General features: G+C 47.3%; 1 protein-coding gene across 1 annotated transcript in view; it reads right to left on the reverse strand.

Annotated features, from left to right (window-relative positions):
- The window catches only part of FANCI (FA complementation group I), a 23,413-nt gene extending 8,486 nt beyond the window's left edge, over positions 1-14,927 (reverse strand). Inside the window, exons 1-23 of the mRNA XM_051628552.1 lie at positions 14,844-14,927; positions 14,694-14,766; positions 14,014-14,144; positions 13,462-13,618; positions 13,325-13,382; positions 12,841-12,882; positions 12,228-12,351; positions 11,237-11,322; positions 10,929-11,061; positions 10,568-10,660; positions 9,936-10,072; positions 9,405-9,585; positions 8,718-8,805; positions 8,022-8,152; positions 7,315-7,385; positions 6,273-6,387; positions 5,770-5,892; positions 4,590-4,658; positions 3,247-3,348; positions 2,275-2,451; positions 2,059-2,180; positions 1,507-1,671; positions 785-964 (exon numbers count right to left, since the gene is read on the reverse strand). Coding sequence (XP_051484512.1) covers positions 785-964; positions 1,507-1,671; positions 2,059-2,180; positions 2,275-2,451; positions 3,247-3,348; positions 4,590-4,658; positions 5,770-5,892; positions 6,273-6,387; positions 7,315-7,385; positions 8,022-8,152; positions 8,718-8,805; positions 9,405-9,585; positions 9,936-10,072; positions 10,568-10,660; positions 10,929-11,061; positions 11,237-11,322; positions 12,228-12,351; positions 12,841-12,882; positions 13,325-13,382; positions 13,462-13,618; positions 14,014-14,144; positions 14,694-14,766; positions 14,844-14,927 — 2,642 coding nt within the window. The remainder of the gene's footprint in view (positions 1-784; positions 965-1,506; positions 1,672-2,058; positions 2,181-2,274; positions 2,452-3,246; positions 3,349-4,589; positions 4,659-5,769; positions 5,893-6,272; positions 6,388-7,314; positions 7,386-8,021; positions 8,153-8,717; positions 8,806-9,404; positions 9,586-9,935; positions 10,073-10,567; positions 10,661-10,928; positions 11,062-11,236; positions 11,323-12,227; positions 12,352-12,840; positions 12,883-13,324; positions 13,383-13,461; positions 13,619-14,013; positions 14,145-14,693; positions 14,767-14,843) is intronic.
- Between the last annotated feature and the right edge of the window lie 1,191 nt (positions 14,928-16,118).

The following is a 16,118-nucleotide window of genomic DNA, read 5'->3' on the forward strand; positions in this document are numbered from 1 at the left end:
AACATCTTTTTCCAGCTCCCCTAAGCCCACTTCTTCCCTTTTTTGTTCCCTCTCCTTTCTTCTCATTAGTTCTGTTGCCTACACAGATGATCTTATTCCATTTCAATGTCCAATCACACAAAACATGTAGCTCACATGTAGTCCTAATGACTGCAACTAAAATAGCCTCTATTATTTGGGGCGAGACACAAAACGGGCATTATTCATGGCAGGGCTAATTTGCATTTTGTGCTCTCTGCTGACTGGGATCTGAAAAGACCCCATGCAGATATGACCTAGATCCCAAAAGACACTTTGATGCTTAACATTCTTGGATTTCCAAAGGATTAGATGTATTAATGTCTCCAAGCATCTTGCAGAAGTCCTAACCAAATGTTTTCTAAAGCTTGTGTCCCTCGTATATTTGTTTTATACTGCAGCTAGAAGTGAATTTTAACTTCACTGCATCCCAGAGGCCTCAAGAATCCACCCTGTAACCATGCTACCTCCTCTGTGACAATGAGTGATGAACCACAAGTCAGAATGAGAGTTTGATGGCATTTGGTTCTTCCAGGCCAAGTACTGTTATTAGAGCTCTATCACTCACTCTGGCACAGAAACAGTAGTGCCTCCACTTGATTTCTCAGGAGCAAAGAAAGGCAATGATCTCAACCCAGTAATAATAACTGCTTGAAACAGTTATATTCTGCACTCTTCTTTCAAAACCTGACCTGAGAATCAAAAATCCCCAGAACCCATTGCTGCTTTTTTAGGGCCAATGTCTTCACGTGGCACAGCGACTCACCGTGTGATTTTGCAGAGGTTCTGAAACATCTTCTCAGGATTTTGTCCATCTGGTCCATCAGTTTGTCCTGTCTCCTCCAGCTGCTGCACCTTCTGCAGAGCTACGCTGACAGCATAGCGCAGGAACTCTGTGCTGGAGCGCAGAACTGCCAGGCTCTCCTCATGGCTCTGGGCATCATCCCTGAAGAACCAACAGCACTGTCAGAGAATGGAGGAGGCACTGGAAAAGCACAAGGATGGCCTACAAGGTTTGAAATCTAAACATGCATTTACAAATGAAACCACTAGCGGCATTCAGGGTGGAAAAGATCCTTTGTTTTGGTAGCTTGTAGTGAACGTTCAGGAGATCCCACCAGGCTTTCCAAATACACAAACAGATGTGGTTTGGATCAATGTCTGGCTCTGATCCATAGAAGGCTGGAACTCAAACACTGGAGTTTCTTGTCTGGGGAACAGATAAGGGCTGGAAGAGCAGAGACTCTCTGAGGTCTTGCAAGTCATAAGCAAGATCCAGGAAAGCTGGTTTGTCTAGACAAAGAGTTGCACAGCTATGGCTCCTGCCATGATGCTCTCCAGACAACAAGTGGTGTTACCATGCATGTTTGTACAGGAATAGAAAGGCCTGTATTGTGTATGCAATGCACAGGACAGCCAGCATGCAGACATCACAAAAGCAGCTTATGAATAGGCTTTAGAGCTGCTTCAGATGTGACTGCTTCTCACCTGAACAGAGCTGTAAGCAGAGTAGACACAAAACTCATGGACAGAAAGCTCCGCGCAGTTTTGTTGCCTGAAGTAGATTTGTTCTTTCCAGCTTTCTCCTTCAGGATTTCAGAGAGTTTGTTGTAACATGTAAACAAGCCTAGGACATCCTCAAACTTGTTCTTACTGCAATAAAGTATTAGAGAGCATTAATGGAGAAATTCCAGTCTTAGACAAAGGAACTTCAGTCGCCAAATTACAGTGACACTTTCTAAATGATAAAACCTTGACATATGACACCTCCCCGCTTTCCTAACAGGATATAACTCATCCATTCCTCCTTGACCTGCTCTTCTACAAAATGTCATATCACCTCTCCCACAGCACACAACATTCAAAAGGAAGACACTCCCCAAGGTTCTGTGAGTGTCTGTGCCACAAGGCAGGCACACTCAGATATCATTCTGAGTCTGTGCCAGCACTATAACCCTGTGCTTGCAACGAGCCTGTCCTCCAATGAGCCAGGCACAGGACAGCACAGCTAGTGAGGGAGGGTAAGATCTGATGTTTTACCTGAAATTTCCAACATTGAAATTGTACTCAATCAGGACCTCACAAATTCCCATCACCTGGATGGCATAGATGTTATTCTTTACACCAACACCAGATGACAGAGAAAAATCTGCCGACTTGTCCTAAGAGGTAAAGGAAACAAGTGAAAAATCTTTCCAAAAGCTGAGAAGAACTCGGTGTCTTCTTCCACTGAGCCAAACTGAAAATGTGATTTACCAGTTCAAAGTCTTCCAACTCGCTCTTGATCATTCGTCGTGTGACAGATTCTAGCATGTCTTCTAAGTTTTGCTCAAATCCCACATCCTCCTCCTCCGCATCTTCAGCTTCTTGGCACAGCTGCACAGTGCTCTTATACCAAGCAAGACAGTGCTGGATACAGCAGAGCAGATGGGCCTGAAGGAAGCAGCCACACATTCAGCAGAAGTGGACACAGGCCAGGCTACTCTAGCTGGGTGCAAAGAGCCCTACCTGCCTTCAGAGGTTCACGTGAGTCTCCAGAATAAGCCTCATTCCTAGAATAAGGGGACCCACCATCCTACACACAGCTAACCAGTTCTAGCTTCAGACACTGTTGTCTGCCTGAGCCTGCCTACATGGGACTTCACTCCCACTGCTCCCTCAACTCAGCTACCTCAGCTGCTGAAGGAGATGGAAAGGGAACTTCCAAAAGTGCTGTCACTCTAGGTGAAGAGTCTGCTCCCTTTCTGGGTGTGCTACTGCAGCACAGCATGGACGCTTCCTTAGGGGAAAATGAAGTGATTAATTCGCACTTGTCCTCTTGGAAATCCAAGAAATAGTTGAGGTCTCAACTCCAAAAATTTCAAAGGAGCAAAACAAAAGGGCAGATTCTTCCCCCTGCTACACACACACTGCATGACTATTTAATGTGGAATTAAGTTGAAGGAGGAAGAAAACCACCCAAGTTAGCTCAACAGAGAGTAAAAGAACTACACTATTCCTAGAGTTTTTTTCACATAGGTCCCCATAACCACTATGCTAGTGATAGGAGTTCTAATAGAAAGCCTGAGACAGAGGTGAGATGCCCAGCTCTACTGTCATTAAAATAATTGCTCCAGGCTGGAAAAGGCTGAAGAAACACAAGGCATTCAGTTCATGTAGCAGCACAACTCAAATGCTATGAAACAGACAAGCTTGCAGCTGTGGCCAGCCAGAGGTTCTTGCTCTTACCAGTGGTTCTTGCAGAAAGATTTGATCTCCTTGAGCCATAATACATCCCTCAAATTTCAGTGGAGGCAGGAGGTCTGGCTGGGGCAAATAATACTGCTTTATCTGTAACAGAAAACAAGAAATAAAAATAACCAGTTACTTGGTAACTAAGCCTCTTAGGTTGTTTGAAAGCAGAATACGATAATCTTTGTACTCCATTCTACAGAGCAAAAACTGGCACAATTATAATAATGGGACTGTACAGGTTTGTGAGCCATGTCACCTCCTCTGTTAGGGATTGAAATCCCCTCTTGAGTTGCTTATGTACCTCTCAGGCCTATAACAAGTTTATCTGACCACTTGTTGTGTCGGCTCAACATGCAACATTACTTACACTTCACCTGCAGTGCCACCCATCCTTTACACTGTGAGGAAAAGTAACTGCTTCTGCTGCCTGTCACCCATAGGAAGCTCTTGGCCCAGTTATGGCATCCAGCTTCCTGGCCTGAGGGTGCAGGAAGCTAATGGAGGCTACCTTTGGCACTAAAAGAAAACCATGACAGACCATCAATTCCGGGCTGTTTGGCACAACACTGGAAGGAGATATGCTCTGAGTACTGATACAGGATCAGAGCTGAATAGTGAAAGTTTATATATATAGATGTTCTAAAATTCTGCACATTTGCACCAAGTTCCCATTAAGTGCCCTCTATTCTCTTCCCAAAAGCTGCCTTCGCTCTGTTCGTATTTCCTTCTCAGACCCTATACTGTCATGGGAAAGCTGGAATTAGTCAGCATGAACTCTACGGATAATTAAAGGGAAGAACATTACTTGTCTCAAAGAAAGCACAGCCTGTCCAATGGATTGAGGAAATGTGATTGTCTTGTTGCCACGAGCAACACTGTTGGGGGATGAGTTAATCCTCCCAGATCCTACATGGACTTGGGTATTCTCCTGATGGGAGGACAGCAATAATAACTACTGTGTCAGCACACATCCTTGGGGAAGTATGGGAGGGTGACTGCTGTGCACTGCTAAGGAACAGGTCTCACACAAAGCACTTCTCTGGGCATTGCGCTTCCCACAGCATCTCAGAATGGAAGGGCTGGAAAGGGCTCTGAAAAATCCTCTCACTTTCCCCCCGTGACAGGATATGAACCAGGCTCCAGACATTTACCTAGTCTGCTCTCTCAACATAGCAGGGATTTGAACACCTCCTTAGAGAAGTGCTGCAGCACTTACACATGTTTCCAGTGGAAGGGAGAACTATTTTCCCCATAGTTAACCTGAATTGCTTGCTATACTGGTTGCAGTGCAGGATTCTGAACGGTCTCTGCAGCCACACCACACAGCAGCACTTTACCTGGGACAAGAGTGTTTCCATTATGGAGCTGGCCAGCTGGGAGTTCCTGCGAAGGACATCATAAAAACCCTGAAGACAGGAAAGAAGGAAGGAAGGACAAAGTTAGCTCACACAACAAAAAATGAACGACGTGCATAGTAAGTTGGTGTCATAAGACAACAACGACCCTCTGGCACCACGGGGAACCATGGGGAAGCAGCAATGTGCTCAGTGTAAAACCCCATACCTGGCAAAGCAAAGGCACCACAGAGAGAAGGTATGAATCAGAAAGAGGATGAATTTCCTCACAGGGGCCCTCTCACAAGCTGTGTCTCCCTAGCAGTGGTGGCATCATGCCCAGAGTGACTTTCACTGCTATTTAACACTAACACTAGATCCAACTTCAAACTGTGAAATCCTGCTTCAAAGGCAAAACAAGAGAGGTGGGAAACTGTGGGAGGCAAAAAGTACTTCAGAAGGAGAAAACTCAGTGGATGGATAAAGCAAAGTACAAGTCTTATAGCAACAGTGATGGATTCACCCAAAACTTGCAGCTCACCAAAGGTCAGTTCAACCAAGTTAAGAAGGAAACAAAATCTCTGACCAGAATGTTTCTGGCTTTTTCCCCCCAGGGTGGCACCCTATGGTTATCTCGGGAGCCAAGATATGCTCCCAGAAATGGCTCTTTATATTAGGCCATTTGTCACAAGAAAACTATGGGAAAGACAAGCCTTTACAGAAACTTGCAAAAGGAAAGAGAAAAAAAGACAGGTCTCTGATGCAGTCTCTAGGAAGATTCCCCAGTAAGGATTTTGTTTGGAGCCCATCATTAACTCTCATCAACTCAACATCCATCCAATGGCTGTTACAACATTCACTGGACATTAAACATGCTTCCCATTTCCTAGGCCACACCAAAGAAAGAGAGACTTTGATGCATTTTTCTTCTTAAGTAATGATGAGATAAGGAAGATACATCAATGTATCTCTGGGCTTATAATAGCCCAAAATAAAAAGAAGCAGAAGGATAAAAAAAAGACATATACACAGTCCTTGGTAAACATGTCCCATGAAGAACACAGCCAAGATGATGGGTTGTTTTCCACAATAATGTGATCATTATCTACCTGGGGCTACAGTAGAACCAGGTTATAGAAGAGCTAGTGGCTGTTTGAAAGGAGAGTGAAGAAACTGTGTTTACCTCGTACAACATGAGTCGAACATCCGCTTGCTGGCTCAGACAGCGCCTCAGGCTGCCCAGGATTTCCAGGCAGAAGGCCTCGTTAGCTGCTGAGTTATAGCAGGCATGAACATCTGCCTGGACCTGAGAGGGAGTATTAGTCACGTTATACTGGTTACAGTTCTCAAATATCACAACACAGAAACAAGGTGATAAGGGGCCTGGACCCTAAAAAGCCACTGAAATAGTCCTTCGTGTGCTGCCAGGCTCTTTATCGTCCTCATGGAGCAGTGTGAAAGCTCCCCAGAGTACTGGCACTGTGAGACAGAAGGACTCTGAGGAGCAAAATTCCAGCTTCTCCTTGCACTTTGCATTTCTCAAAGCTTTCTTTCCAGGACTATTCCTTACGAAAGTTTTATTTCCATTTTGGGGAAACACTCCTCTCATGAGTAGTTTCAAACCATGCATATTAGACACAAGACTGTCTCATGTGTCCACAACAAGGACTGCAGAACAGCACTCACCTGAGTGGCACCAATGGTCTGGCTGCACTGGGAAGAGGACAAGCTTCCCAGAACCTTAAAATTTCTTAACAGAAGCAAAAAACCAGCAACTGCAGCTTTACGAGCATCCAGCTGTCTGTGAGTCAGGGGAAGAAAACAGAAGCATAAGGAAAAACAGAAGCAGGAAGCTCAGAAGTAAATACAAGATGAACTCAGTGATGAAAAAGGGTCCACAAATAAGAGTGACTGGGCCCAGTGGAACTGTGTTCCCCAAGAAGGCAGCACAGTCCCAAGATATTTAAGAGCTGGGCCGTTTGCTGGGAATTCTTTTGCTCTACAGCCTCACCAAATTCAATTTCCTTTCTGTGCTCGCACTGAGGGAGAGCCTCAGGCCTAGACTCAAGTATTAAATATCCCCTCAAAACTGGAATGGGAGAGTCCCACAGAGCTCTTCTCAGAGTTGGAAAATTCCTCACAAAAAGCTGCTATTCTGCTTTGCTCACCAAAACCCTGGGTCTTTCTTGAGATGAAATCCCTTGCCTCAAATAGTAATAATACTCAATTATCAATTCTGTATTACTAACCAGGAATCCACTGCCCAACAAAATGCAGTCTATGATCACAGCATTATGAAGACAGCAGGATGGTTTGCTCAAAGCACTACCAAGACAACAAGCCTGCTTCTCTATCACCTTGTAAGGGATCAGAGGAAAGGTGGCAGCTCAGCATTCTGATCCTTCCAGATCTCCCTAGCATCTGGATGCACTCAGCCATGTAGACACATGTTGGAATTGGTTTTAATTTTGCCTGCTTATTTGGAGTTTCTAACAGCTTTCTGAATTTCCAAAGCCCTTTTAGCTGGGGGTTGGGAATTGTGTCTCAGTTAAGCAGAGCTGTGACTGTATTACAATCCTAGGCCAAAGGGATAGCAATGTCACCATCTAGTTATGGGAAGAATATAGTAGAAAAGACATCTAAGTCAAAATAAACAAAAAATATTCCTGCTCCAAAAAACATAAATAACTTGTGGAAATATTTTCAAATAATTCCCTTCCCAGCTTACCTGGAAAAGATAGCCTTTTGGAGAACAAGTATCAGGGAGTCCCTCACTGACATGCTGACTTTGAGCAGAGGCTGGAAAGGAAGATAGACTTTGGAGAGAAAAGCACAAAGGCATGCCAAGCCTGTGGGGCATATGAGCTCATCTTCCTCAGGCCCATCTGGCCCTGCATTTCCAATACTGTCATCAGTACAGTAGGAGAACCAAAACATTTTGAAACAGTATAAAATTAAACCCAGAGAGCTGTAGCAGTGAGATACTGTAGGAGGTTAAGTGAGGACACAGTGCAAAGGTTTGGGAAAAGAACCATTATCCCCAAATTGGGTGAAGCAGGTAAGAGTTTAATGCCAGGGCAGAGAAACACTGACATGGAGCTCAGAAGGAGAAAAATCAACCTGACAGCTACAGCTGTTCAGCTAAACACTGTATACTGAGTTTTCTACACAGTGCAGCATCTGGGCATCTTCCAGATGAAAGGTCAGCACAGAGCAGTTTCAGTTCTGTGCCAGACCACACCATATGCTTTTTGCTAGAGGGCACATGCAAATCCATGCTTGAAGAACAGTTCCATGCTACACTGAACAGCCTACAGCAGGGCAGGAAGGCTTAGTTTATGAGGAGGGTTATTAGATCATGCATATAATTGTGGCCTAGAGCCGTCACTGGAACTAAACTAGCAAGGATGCTCATGGGGAGATGCAAAGCTTTACCTGTACTGCCCGGAGGAGCCCTTGCACTGTGTCAATGGGCAGAAAGGACAAATTGTCAAAGGTCTCTGTGACTTTGGAAGATGAAGTCTGAAGCACAAGAGGAGAAGACACAACAATATTGGACAGCAAGTCTGAAAAATAAAAATCACAAAAGGAGCTGCCAAGGGGCCAGAAAAGTCTGAGTAAAAGATTGTCTATAGAGCTAACAGTTACAGAATAATCAAACCCCTTCCATTACACAGGGAGGTCGTAATAGGATGAGCATCGAAAATGTGAGCTCTGCTGCAGGAACCAAGTGTAAAACAGTCAACCCGGCTGCAGGGCCTCGTCCCACCAGAGGGCACTGAGGTACAAGAGAAGAGGCTGCAGCACAGGCATCTCGGCAGACCCAGCGACTCCCAAGCACCTGCCCAAGGAGGAGGAAGGCAAGGCTTAGTAACGTGTAACAACAAGTTACTGACTGACAGATCCCAACTTTCTGTGCGTCAGCTGTTCCATGGCAACTGCCTGCAAACACATTTTTCACCTGCAATGAATACAAGGTAATCTTATGCAGGTGACACCTCAATAAGAGGGGAAAGAACAACTGATGTTCTTGGCTTCAGGTCACTTTGGTAGGAACTTATTCTGAGAAGCAGAACAAACATGTTCCAAGTGTCCACAAAGCAGGACACATTCTTTTCTCTTTCTTGTTACCTATGAAGTGGCTGACAGGAGATGCTGCTTTTGTGAGGACTCTGTTCAGGACCTGCTCAAGAATATCACTTCTGATGGGCTCATGAACCTGAAATGAGAAAGAACAATAACTAAAAATCAAAACCTGCGTCAATTTAAGATATTCCTGTCCTTCAGAGCACAGGCATCGTGCAGTACAAAGCAATTCCAGATCTGACAGGGAAGCTGGGACTGGTTGCCACAAGTCCCCTTTCAGCTACATTCACTTAGACCGATTCAGATTTCATCCCAGTCCAGTTAGCACCATCCAATTAGGGAGACACACACAGTACACTTGGAACATAATGGGTCAGATGGTCTGTGGGATGCAAATTTACCACTTTAAGGAAGATGCTGATTTCAGTCCCAGCCTTGTCAGATTTTCTTTGCACCTCTGAATTTCTCTACCTTCTCTACAGTTTCCTGGAAACTAAAAGGGCTTACGCAAGTATCATGGTAGCTGGAACAGATTAGGATTAGGTCTTTATGAGAATGGCTTCTCCAGCTGGACAAATAAGAGGGGCAAATAAGAGACTAAATATAGCACTGCTTGTAAAACACTCATGCTGGATACAGCAGGCAAGGTTTTGACACCATTTACCAAGAGAGAACAAGAACAGAGTTCCCTCCCCTCAAAAAAACCCCAACCCTCTTCAAAACATACACTACCTTAAATGTTTCCAGCAGGATACTTGCTCCCAGTCTGCAAGCCTGCTGGGCTGGCATTTTTGAAAGGCCATAACTGGTATCAGAAGCTTTTCCTCCAAAGGGCTTTTTTGGCTCATATGACTCCATCAGGCTGAAGCCAAGGTCCACCAGGCCCTGAGTAACATGGTCCCAGCCAAACGCACTGAGGAAAACATTAAACAGACCAGGAAAGAAACAACTTAGTCACAGAAAAGGTTTAGATTAGAGCAGTCTGAAGTAAAATAATCTGCAGTCATTCCAGGGTCCAAAGGAGCAGTGTACCACCAGGTGCTGGGATTTGAGGTACAGGGGGCAGGTTTATACAGCTGCATTTTGTTGCCCCCCTTCTTTTTTTTAATTCACTGACATAAAACTGGGATAAAAACTTTGGATTTTGACACTGTCAGCACCTGGTCAGCAGTATTTAACATCCCAGAACATTCTAGCAAGGCTGAAACTCTCCCCCTCCCCAAGCCATTGAGGGTTCTGCAGCACATGGCAGCAACAACTCACCTGTTTTTCACCACTTCCAGAATTACAGCAGTTACATCATATTGTTGAGGAAACATATCCTGCAGAAACTTGGAGGCCTGAAGGAACTGTAGGTCCTTGCAGCTTCTTGTGATTGATGTTTTCAAAAAATCAAATATCTGGAACATGAAATCATTGAGTGTGAGGAAATGATCTTTGAAATGGGACCGGTATAGACTTGGGTATGTTCCAGTAAGAGCACCAGCCAGAGCACAAGCTCCAATACAACCTGCCAAAAATCTTAATTCACTTATTTCTCAGGACAAATACACCGATCTCATTAAGTGCCTCACAGAGGGTAACTTGCTGCCAGATGCAATTCAGGTGGCCACCACAGAGCCAAAGCATTAAAAAAAAAAGACAACATGGCTTTTCTTCTCACCCCACAATATCAGCCCATGGGAATCACAAGTCTGGAAAATTCTGATGCTGCTCTTTTATAGTGTTCAGTAAACTATGGCTTACCAATGATCTAACTTCCTTCCCAAGAGCATCCTGAAACCATTTGAAGCCTAATTCTGGTGGGACTACAACTTAACCATGCTTCCTTTCCCTTACACAGAGCGCAGTGTACATCCCCATGGAAGTTCTCTGCAAGCTTATTGCCCACATACCTGCTCCTGCAGTCTGTGTTTTACTGCAACCGATAGCAAAAGAGCCACACTGAAGGGACACAGGGCTCTACCAGGGTCCTTCTGTTGCTCAGTCTAGAAAACAGCAAGCAACAGTCAGGAAGCTTATTCCCTTCAACTGCAGCATTCCAAAAGTTCAGGGAAGCTATCAGGTCCATATCCCACTGCTGCTGTGGTACAGAAAGAAACATGTCTCTTCAGACTTATCACAGCACTTGAGAACGTGAGCGTGACTGCGATGATAAAAATGATTAAATCCCTTTTAAAGATAACCAGTGAAGTTGATTTTAAAAACCCTGCCTCAACACCTTCAAGAACAGTGCCTGTTCCATCCTTGTCGTACCTTTACATGTCTGATCAGTTCCTCTCCTAGGTCCTGATCCAGGTTGATAACAGAAACAATGTGGAGAATAACAGTGCCTTCCACATGGCGGAGCTGGTCTAGGGGCATCGTGGCTACCTCAAGGTCCACTGATCTGCAAGAGTTATCAGAAAAAACAAGGACATCCAAAGCCATAAATAACTTATTATGTATTAGAGGATATACTTGCACAAGTTTTGACAGCTCAAACTGAAGGAGCCCCAGGCTGGACCAGGGTGATTACAAATACCCAGGCAGTAAGTAAAGGAGATGACACACAATGAACTTACTGTGGAACCTTCTCTTCTTCCTTTTGTCTCTTATCCAACTGATTGAAAAAACTGATGATTCCTTCTAAAACAGTCTTCTTACTGCCCTGCAAGCCAGGACATTACATTAAGCCACTGCAGGGTCTGCTTTATCCCAGGGAACTACACGTTATTCCCACACCAATTACAAATGTAAGGATATTCTTAATTTGCCTCCATAACTCCCTGAGGTGGGGGAGGGCTCCCATTTCCAGATGAAGTGACTGGTTTAGTTTGCTTCTTTCTTCTGACTGCACTTATTGAGGAGCTGGAAGAAGCTGAAGCTCTCAGAGTTTTGGTTTTGGGTTTCTTTAAAGTTATTATTAATTAAAAAGGACCCTTTACATTATAAACAATTAGGGAGGCTTTCAAACTCCTAACCTTAAATCTGTCATCACATTTTGGCCAGTGGACTCAAACGACCTCCTATAGTACACATGTAGTTTGTCTTTGCCTGGATGATTTTGGCATTGACTCAGCCACAAACGAAGCAAGCAAAAGAGCCAGATGACCCAGTTAAAGGGCAGGGATGTCACTGGCAACCTCTGCTTGAAGTAAGAGCATGAGATGAGACATTTCCAGTACAAGTCAGTCTGCAACCCAGAAGGGAGTCATACTGCATGAGCTGTCATTATAGCGTGCAGACCACAGAGAATGAGCAAAACCACACTTAAGAACACTGAATAAACAATCCTCTCTGCTGTCTGCTAGGCCTGTGCTTATGCCTTGTTTCCCAAATGTTTCCTTCTTTCCCCACAAGGAAGATCAAGATTGTATCTTCTGAGCATTCAGCTTCTTCAGGCTAGAGGGAGTTAAAGAAATAAAAACCCACTGACTTCCTGCTGGGTCCTGCTCCCCACAGCAGTTTGGGAACAATCAGAATCCCTGCCAAAACCCTGCCTATAGCTCAGTCTGTACATATTTTGTATCATGGTACATACTCAGTGGGAGGGCAGCTCCTGTGAGCTTTTACCTTTGCAGAAAGCAGCAGCAGCTGATAGACCAGAGGGGGAATTTCCTGCAGGTCTAACTTGGAGAACATCCTAAGGACCTTTTCCACCACAAACTGCAGCTCCTCTCCCGATAGTGGAATATCCCTGTTGAATCAAAAATGTGCATTCTCATCATTTTCACTAAATTCCTTCAGAATCCCACAGCAGTTTCAATTCATAACTAGGCAAAGGGTCCCAATGTACAGTCAGGCAGCAAGTGCTCCCAAAGTCCTCACCAGAAGCAGTTCCCACAGATCCCTCAATGCCCTTCTACTGTCCCAGTGTACTCTTCAACCTTTGGTGCTTCGATCTCCTCCACATTTATGCTTGTTCATTAATGCATTATTAATTTGCCAAGGCTCACTCATACATGCAATAAAAACCACAATATCATGCCCAGTCTTTAGGGCACACCTGCCCAGATGTGTTTTGTATCTAAATGGATCCGACGTGGTTGTTCATTGACTCATCCATGGAATTGTGCCTGGCATGGTCAGACCTCCCATTCGTACTTGCCCCAAACTGCATGTGAAATAGGACAGGGACTTGACCACAGCACAAGAAAGGGTTGACACTGAAGGGAAAAAGAATTACCTGAACATGTTGGCAAGATGTATTACACTCTGAGGATCCCACCTGATAAAACAACATGTTGGAAAATTAAGAGCAAGCAGAATTTTTGCTTATCCCTTCCCTCCTCATACACAATTACTCAATATCACTGTTTCTCTGCTATGCTCTGATATGAAGATTAGAAACCAGATTTCCACCAGAAATCACCACTGCCACCCTAACCACCCAGACTTACCATGGTCCTGAACATCTCCAGCCCCCACAAGTACCAAGAAAGGAATAAAAACAAGTATTTCCTGAGACCAGTTTGTGCATCACTATTACAAGATGGGAACAGAGTGCTCCCTTGCCTTCCCAGACAGAGAAGACACTGTCACAGAGGGCACAGACTCAAAGAGTCAGGACACAGAAGGTGATAAACAGCTCATGATGACGTCTTTTTCAAAGCACAACATGAAGCATGCTGTTTTGCCATGTAACTAAGGACTGGCAGAGAGGTATATACCTGCTGGAGCAGAGGGTATTTATCAGCTGTTTCTTAAACTCTTCCCCATTCAGTTCACCTGAAAAAGCAGAAATCTTTTAGGAGATGATTCCAGAAGAAGGGAGGACAGGCTGGGGGAAAGAAATGACAGGGGTTACCTTGCCCATAAGCCAGGCTGTCCTTTGAACTGGCCAATGCAGTGAGAACAGTGGAAAACAACTCCAAGGATTTCCCATTAGCCAAGCTGCCACCTTTAATAACATCCACATAGAGGGTGGCAAGTTCAGCCAAGGCATGGCTAGGCAGCTGGCGAGCCTGAAGAAGACACAATGTGAAAGAGCCTGAGGGGGTGCAGAGGAGAATTCCACATCAACGTCCAAATCACCACCAAAACCCAGCAAAGGACAACATTTCTTACAGTGCAATGTTCCCCTAAAAGGGGAATTCAGGCCCAAGATCTCTATTTTGTGCTGTCCTTTATAGAACAGAGCAGTAAATCAAGCTGATGTCATCATAGGTTTGGAGTTCTAAGTCTAAAAATTCAAAGATAACCACATTTACACACACAGCAAATTCCATCACCTTAGACCAGGGCAGATCTGTGGAAGGCATACAACTCATTTTGCTGAGTGGCCTAGGGAAGTATCTCAATCTAAATAGGAAATGGCACCCAGCAGACCCAAGGAAATCCAGCCCAAATGAGCTTCTACCTCCAGCATCAGCAGTCCTATGATTTCAGACACCTTGCTCAAATGCAGGTCCCCTGACTCCACCAGTGGGATGCAGTGCTTGTAAACCTGAAGCCTCCTGAGAACACCACTTCGCTGGGAACAGGGAGAGCCTTAAAATGAGAAAATAAAGAGAACAGATAAAGAATGGGGGGGGGGGGGGAAGCAAGTAACAACATGTGGCTAAACAACAGGAAATTAGCAGGGCTCAAGAGTCACCTGATTGCAACTCCCTGTCTTGTCTATCTGACCAAACTGAGAGAAGCAGAGCGCGGGAAATGAGCATCTCTTGGTTAAAAGAGCTGAAACACTCAGCCCTGTGACTCACTCAACCTGCTGCCAGACACCAGAAGTGTCAAAAAGCCGAGGATGACCAGCCTGGCGATCAAGTCTCAGCCGGCCAGCCCAGCTCTACTCCGAGGTACCCAAAGGTCCAGCCCACTGACAACGGGCCCGTTACAAAGACCTCACTCCAGCTTCCTATTTCCCGTCTATGGGGCTGGATGTCCCGCTGCCCTGACTACCGGGCTGGATGTCCCGCTCCCTGGCCGGCTGGCTCCTGCCAGAAGGGCCCAGCCCGCGCTGCCGACCACCGGCCTCGCCCAGCCGGCAGGGCCGGGCCCACGCTCCCCCTCCCCAGCCGCCCCCCAGGGCTCACCCACCTTGGAAGATCCCTCTGAGCAAAGCCGCCGTCTCCCTGCCCTTCAGGGCCTGCCCCCTCACCATCTCGCCCAGCTGCCGACAGAAGGGGACAGTGTGAGCCGCGCTGCCCCCGCCGCCGCCCTCCCCTCAGCCCGCCGGGCACCGCGCACCTCGCTCTCCCCCAGGCTCTCCAGGGCCTCCCGCAGCCGTTCGGGGGCCTCCTGGGCCGCCAGCGCCAGGACGCGCTGGGCCATGGGGCCGCTCTGCCGGCAGGCACCCGCGGGGCTCAGCGCCGTCACCCCGAAATTCCCGCCCGGAAGTGCCGGCCCGGCCCCCGCAGAACGGCTCCCGCCGCGCCGCTCGCTTCCCGTTCCCGCCCAGCGCCGCTCCCGCCTGCCCCCGGGGGCCGCGGGTTCGAGTCCCGCGGGGCGCAGGCAGGCGGGGTGCAGGCAACGCGGGGGTGCGGGGTGGCATGCGGGGCACACACAGGGGCTGCGGGCCGATTTGGGGTGCGGACGCGTGGGGTGCCGGGTGGTGCGGGATGCGGGGCAGCGTGGGGGTACGCACAGGTGGGGTGCGGGATAGCCCGGGGTGCGGGGCGGTGCGGGGCGCAGGCAGTGCGGGGTGCGGGGCGGTGCGGGGCGCAGGCAGTGCGGGGTGCAGGTGTTGTCAACACAGGCACGTGGGGCCTGGAGCACTCCGCACAAAGTGCCCTTTCAGGGCCGCCCCCAGCAGCAGCGCTCGCCCCCGTGAGCGCCACCCGCGTGGGGTGCGGATCCCTTTCAGTAAACCCCTTAATCCCGGGGGGCACGAGGGGCAGCCTTAGGGCGCGAGGAGGTTTAGCTCTCTTGTAAACAGCGGGATTTAGCTGGAGGATCCGGTGCCAGAACAGCATGGGAGCTTTCCCAAACCCTGTGCTCACAGGGAGCGGGAATCGGTGCTGCCAAGTGAGGTGGGAGCGGATTCGCCGGGGGCCACGAGGAGGGGGATAAGTGGACCTGGCCAAGAGCTACTCTATAAAAGATCCAGCCACAGTGCCCCAGCGTGGGTTCCCCTTGGGGTGGGTCCCTCTGGGGGATGCCACCACTTCCTAAGACCCCTTTACCTGGGACAAAGTACCCATTCAGTGATGCTAAACGTCTGTGTCTGCAAAATGACTTAATCTGTGATGCGTGTAATGGCCAGGATGCCCCGGCAGCCAGGGGAATGCAGGTCCCCTCTGCCGCCCCCCTGCAGGGCGCTGGGTCTGTTTTGGAGCCCTCTTGCTGACAGTGCCCCCCCATTGCACACCGTCTTGTTTGCTGGACTGCAGACAAGTGTCCAACAGGCTCTAGGAGAGAGCTGAGCCTTGTGCCAGTGCTGGCATGGGAAGAGGCCGGGGAAGTCGGGAGGTCTCCCATGGAGAGCAGTACATGGTGCCCCTGGCCACAGTGGCATTGCCCAGG

Source organism: Apus apus, chromosome 10 (genome assembly GCF_020740795.1).
Source record: "Apus apus isolate bApuApu2 chromosome 10, bApuApu2.pri.cur, whole genome shotgun sequence".
NCBI classification, from domain to species: domain Eukaryota; kingdom Metazoa; phylum Chordata; class Aves; order Apodiformes; family Apodidae; genus Apus; species Apus apus.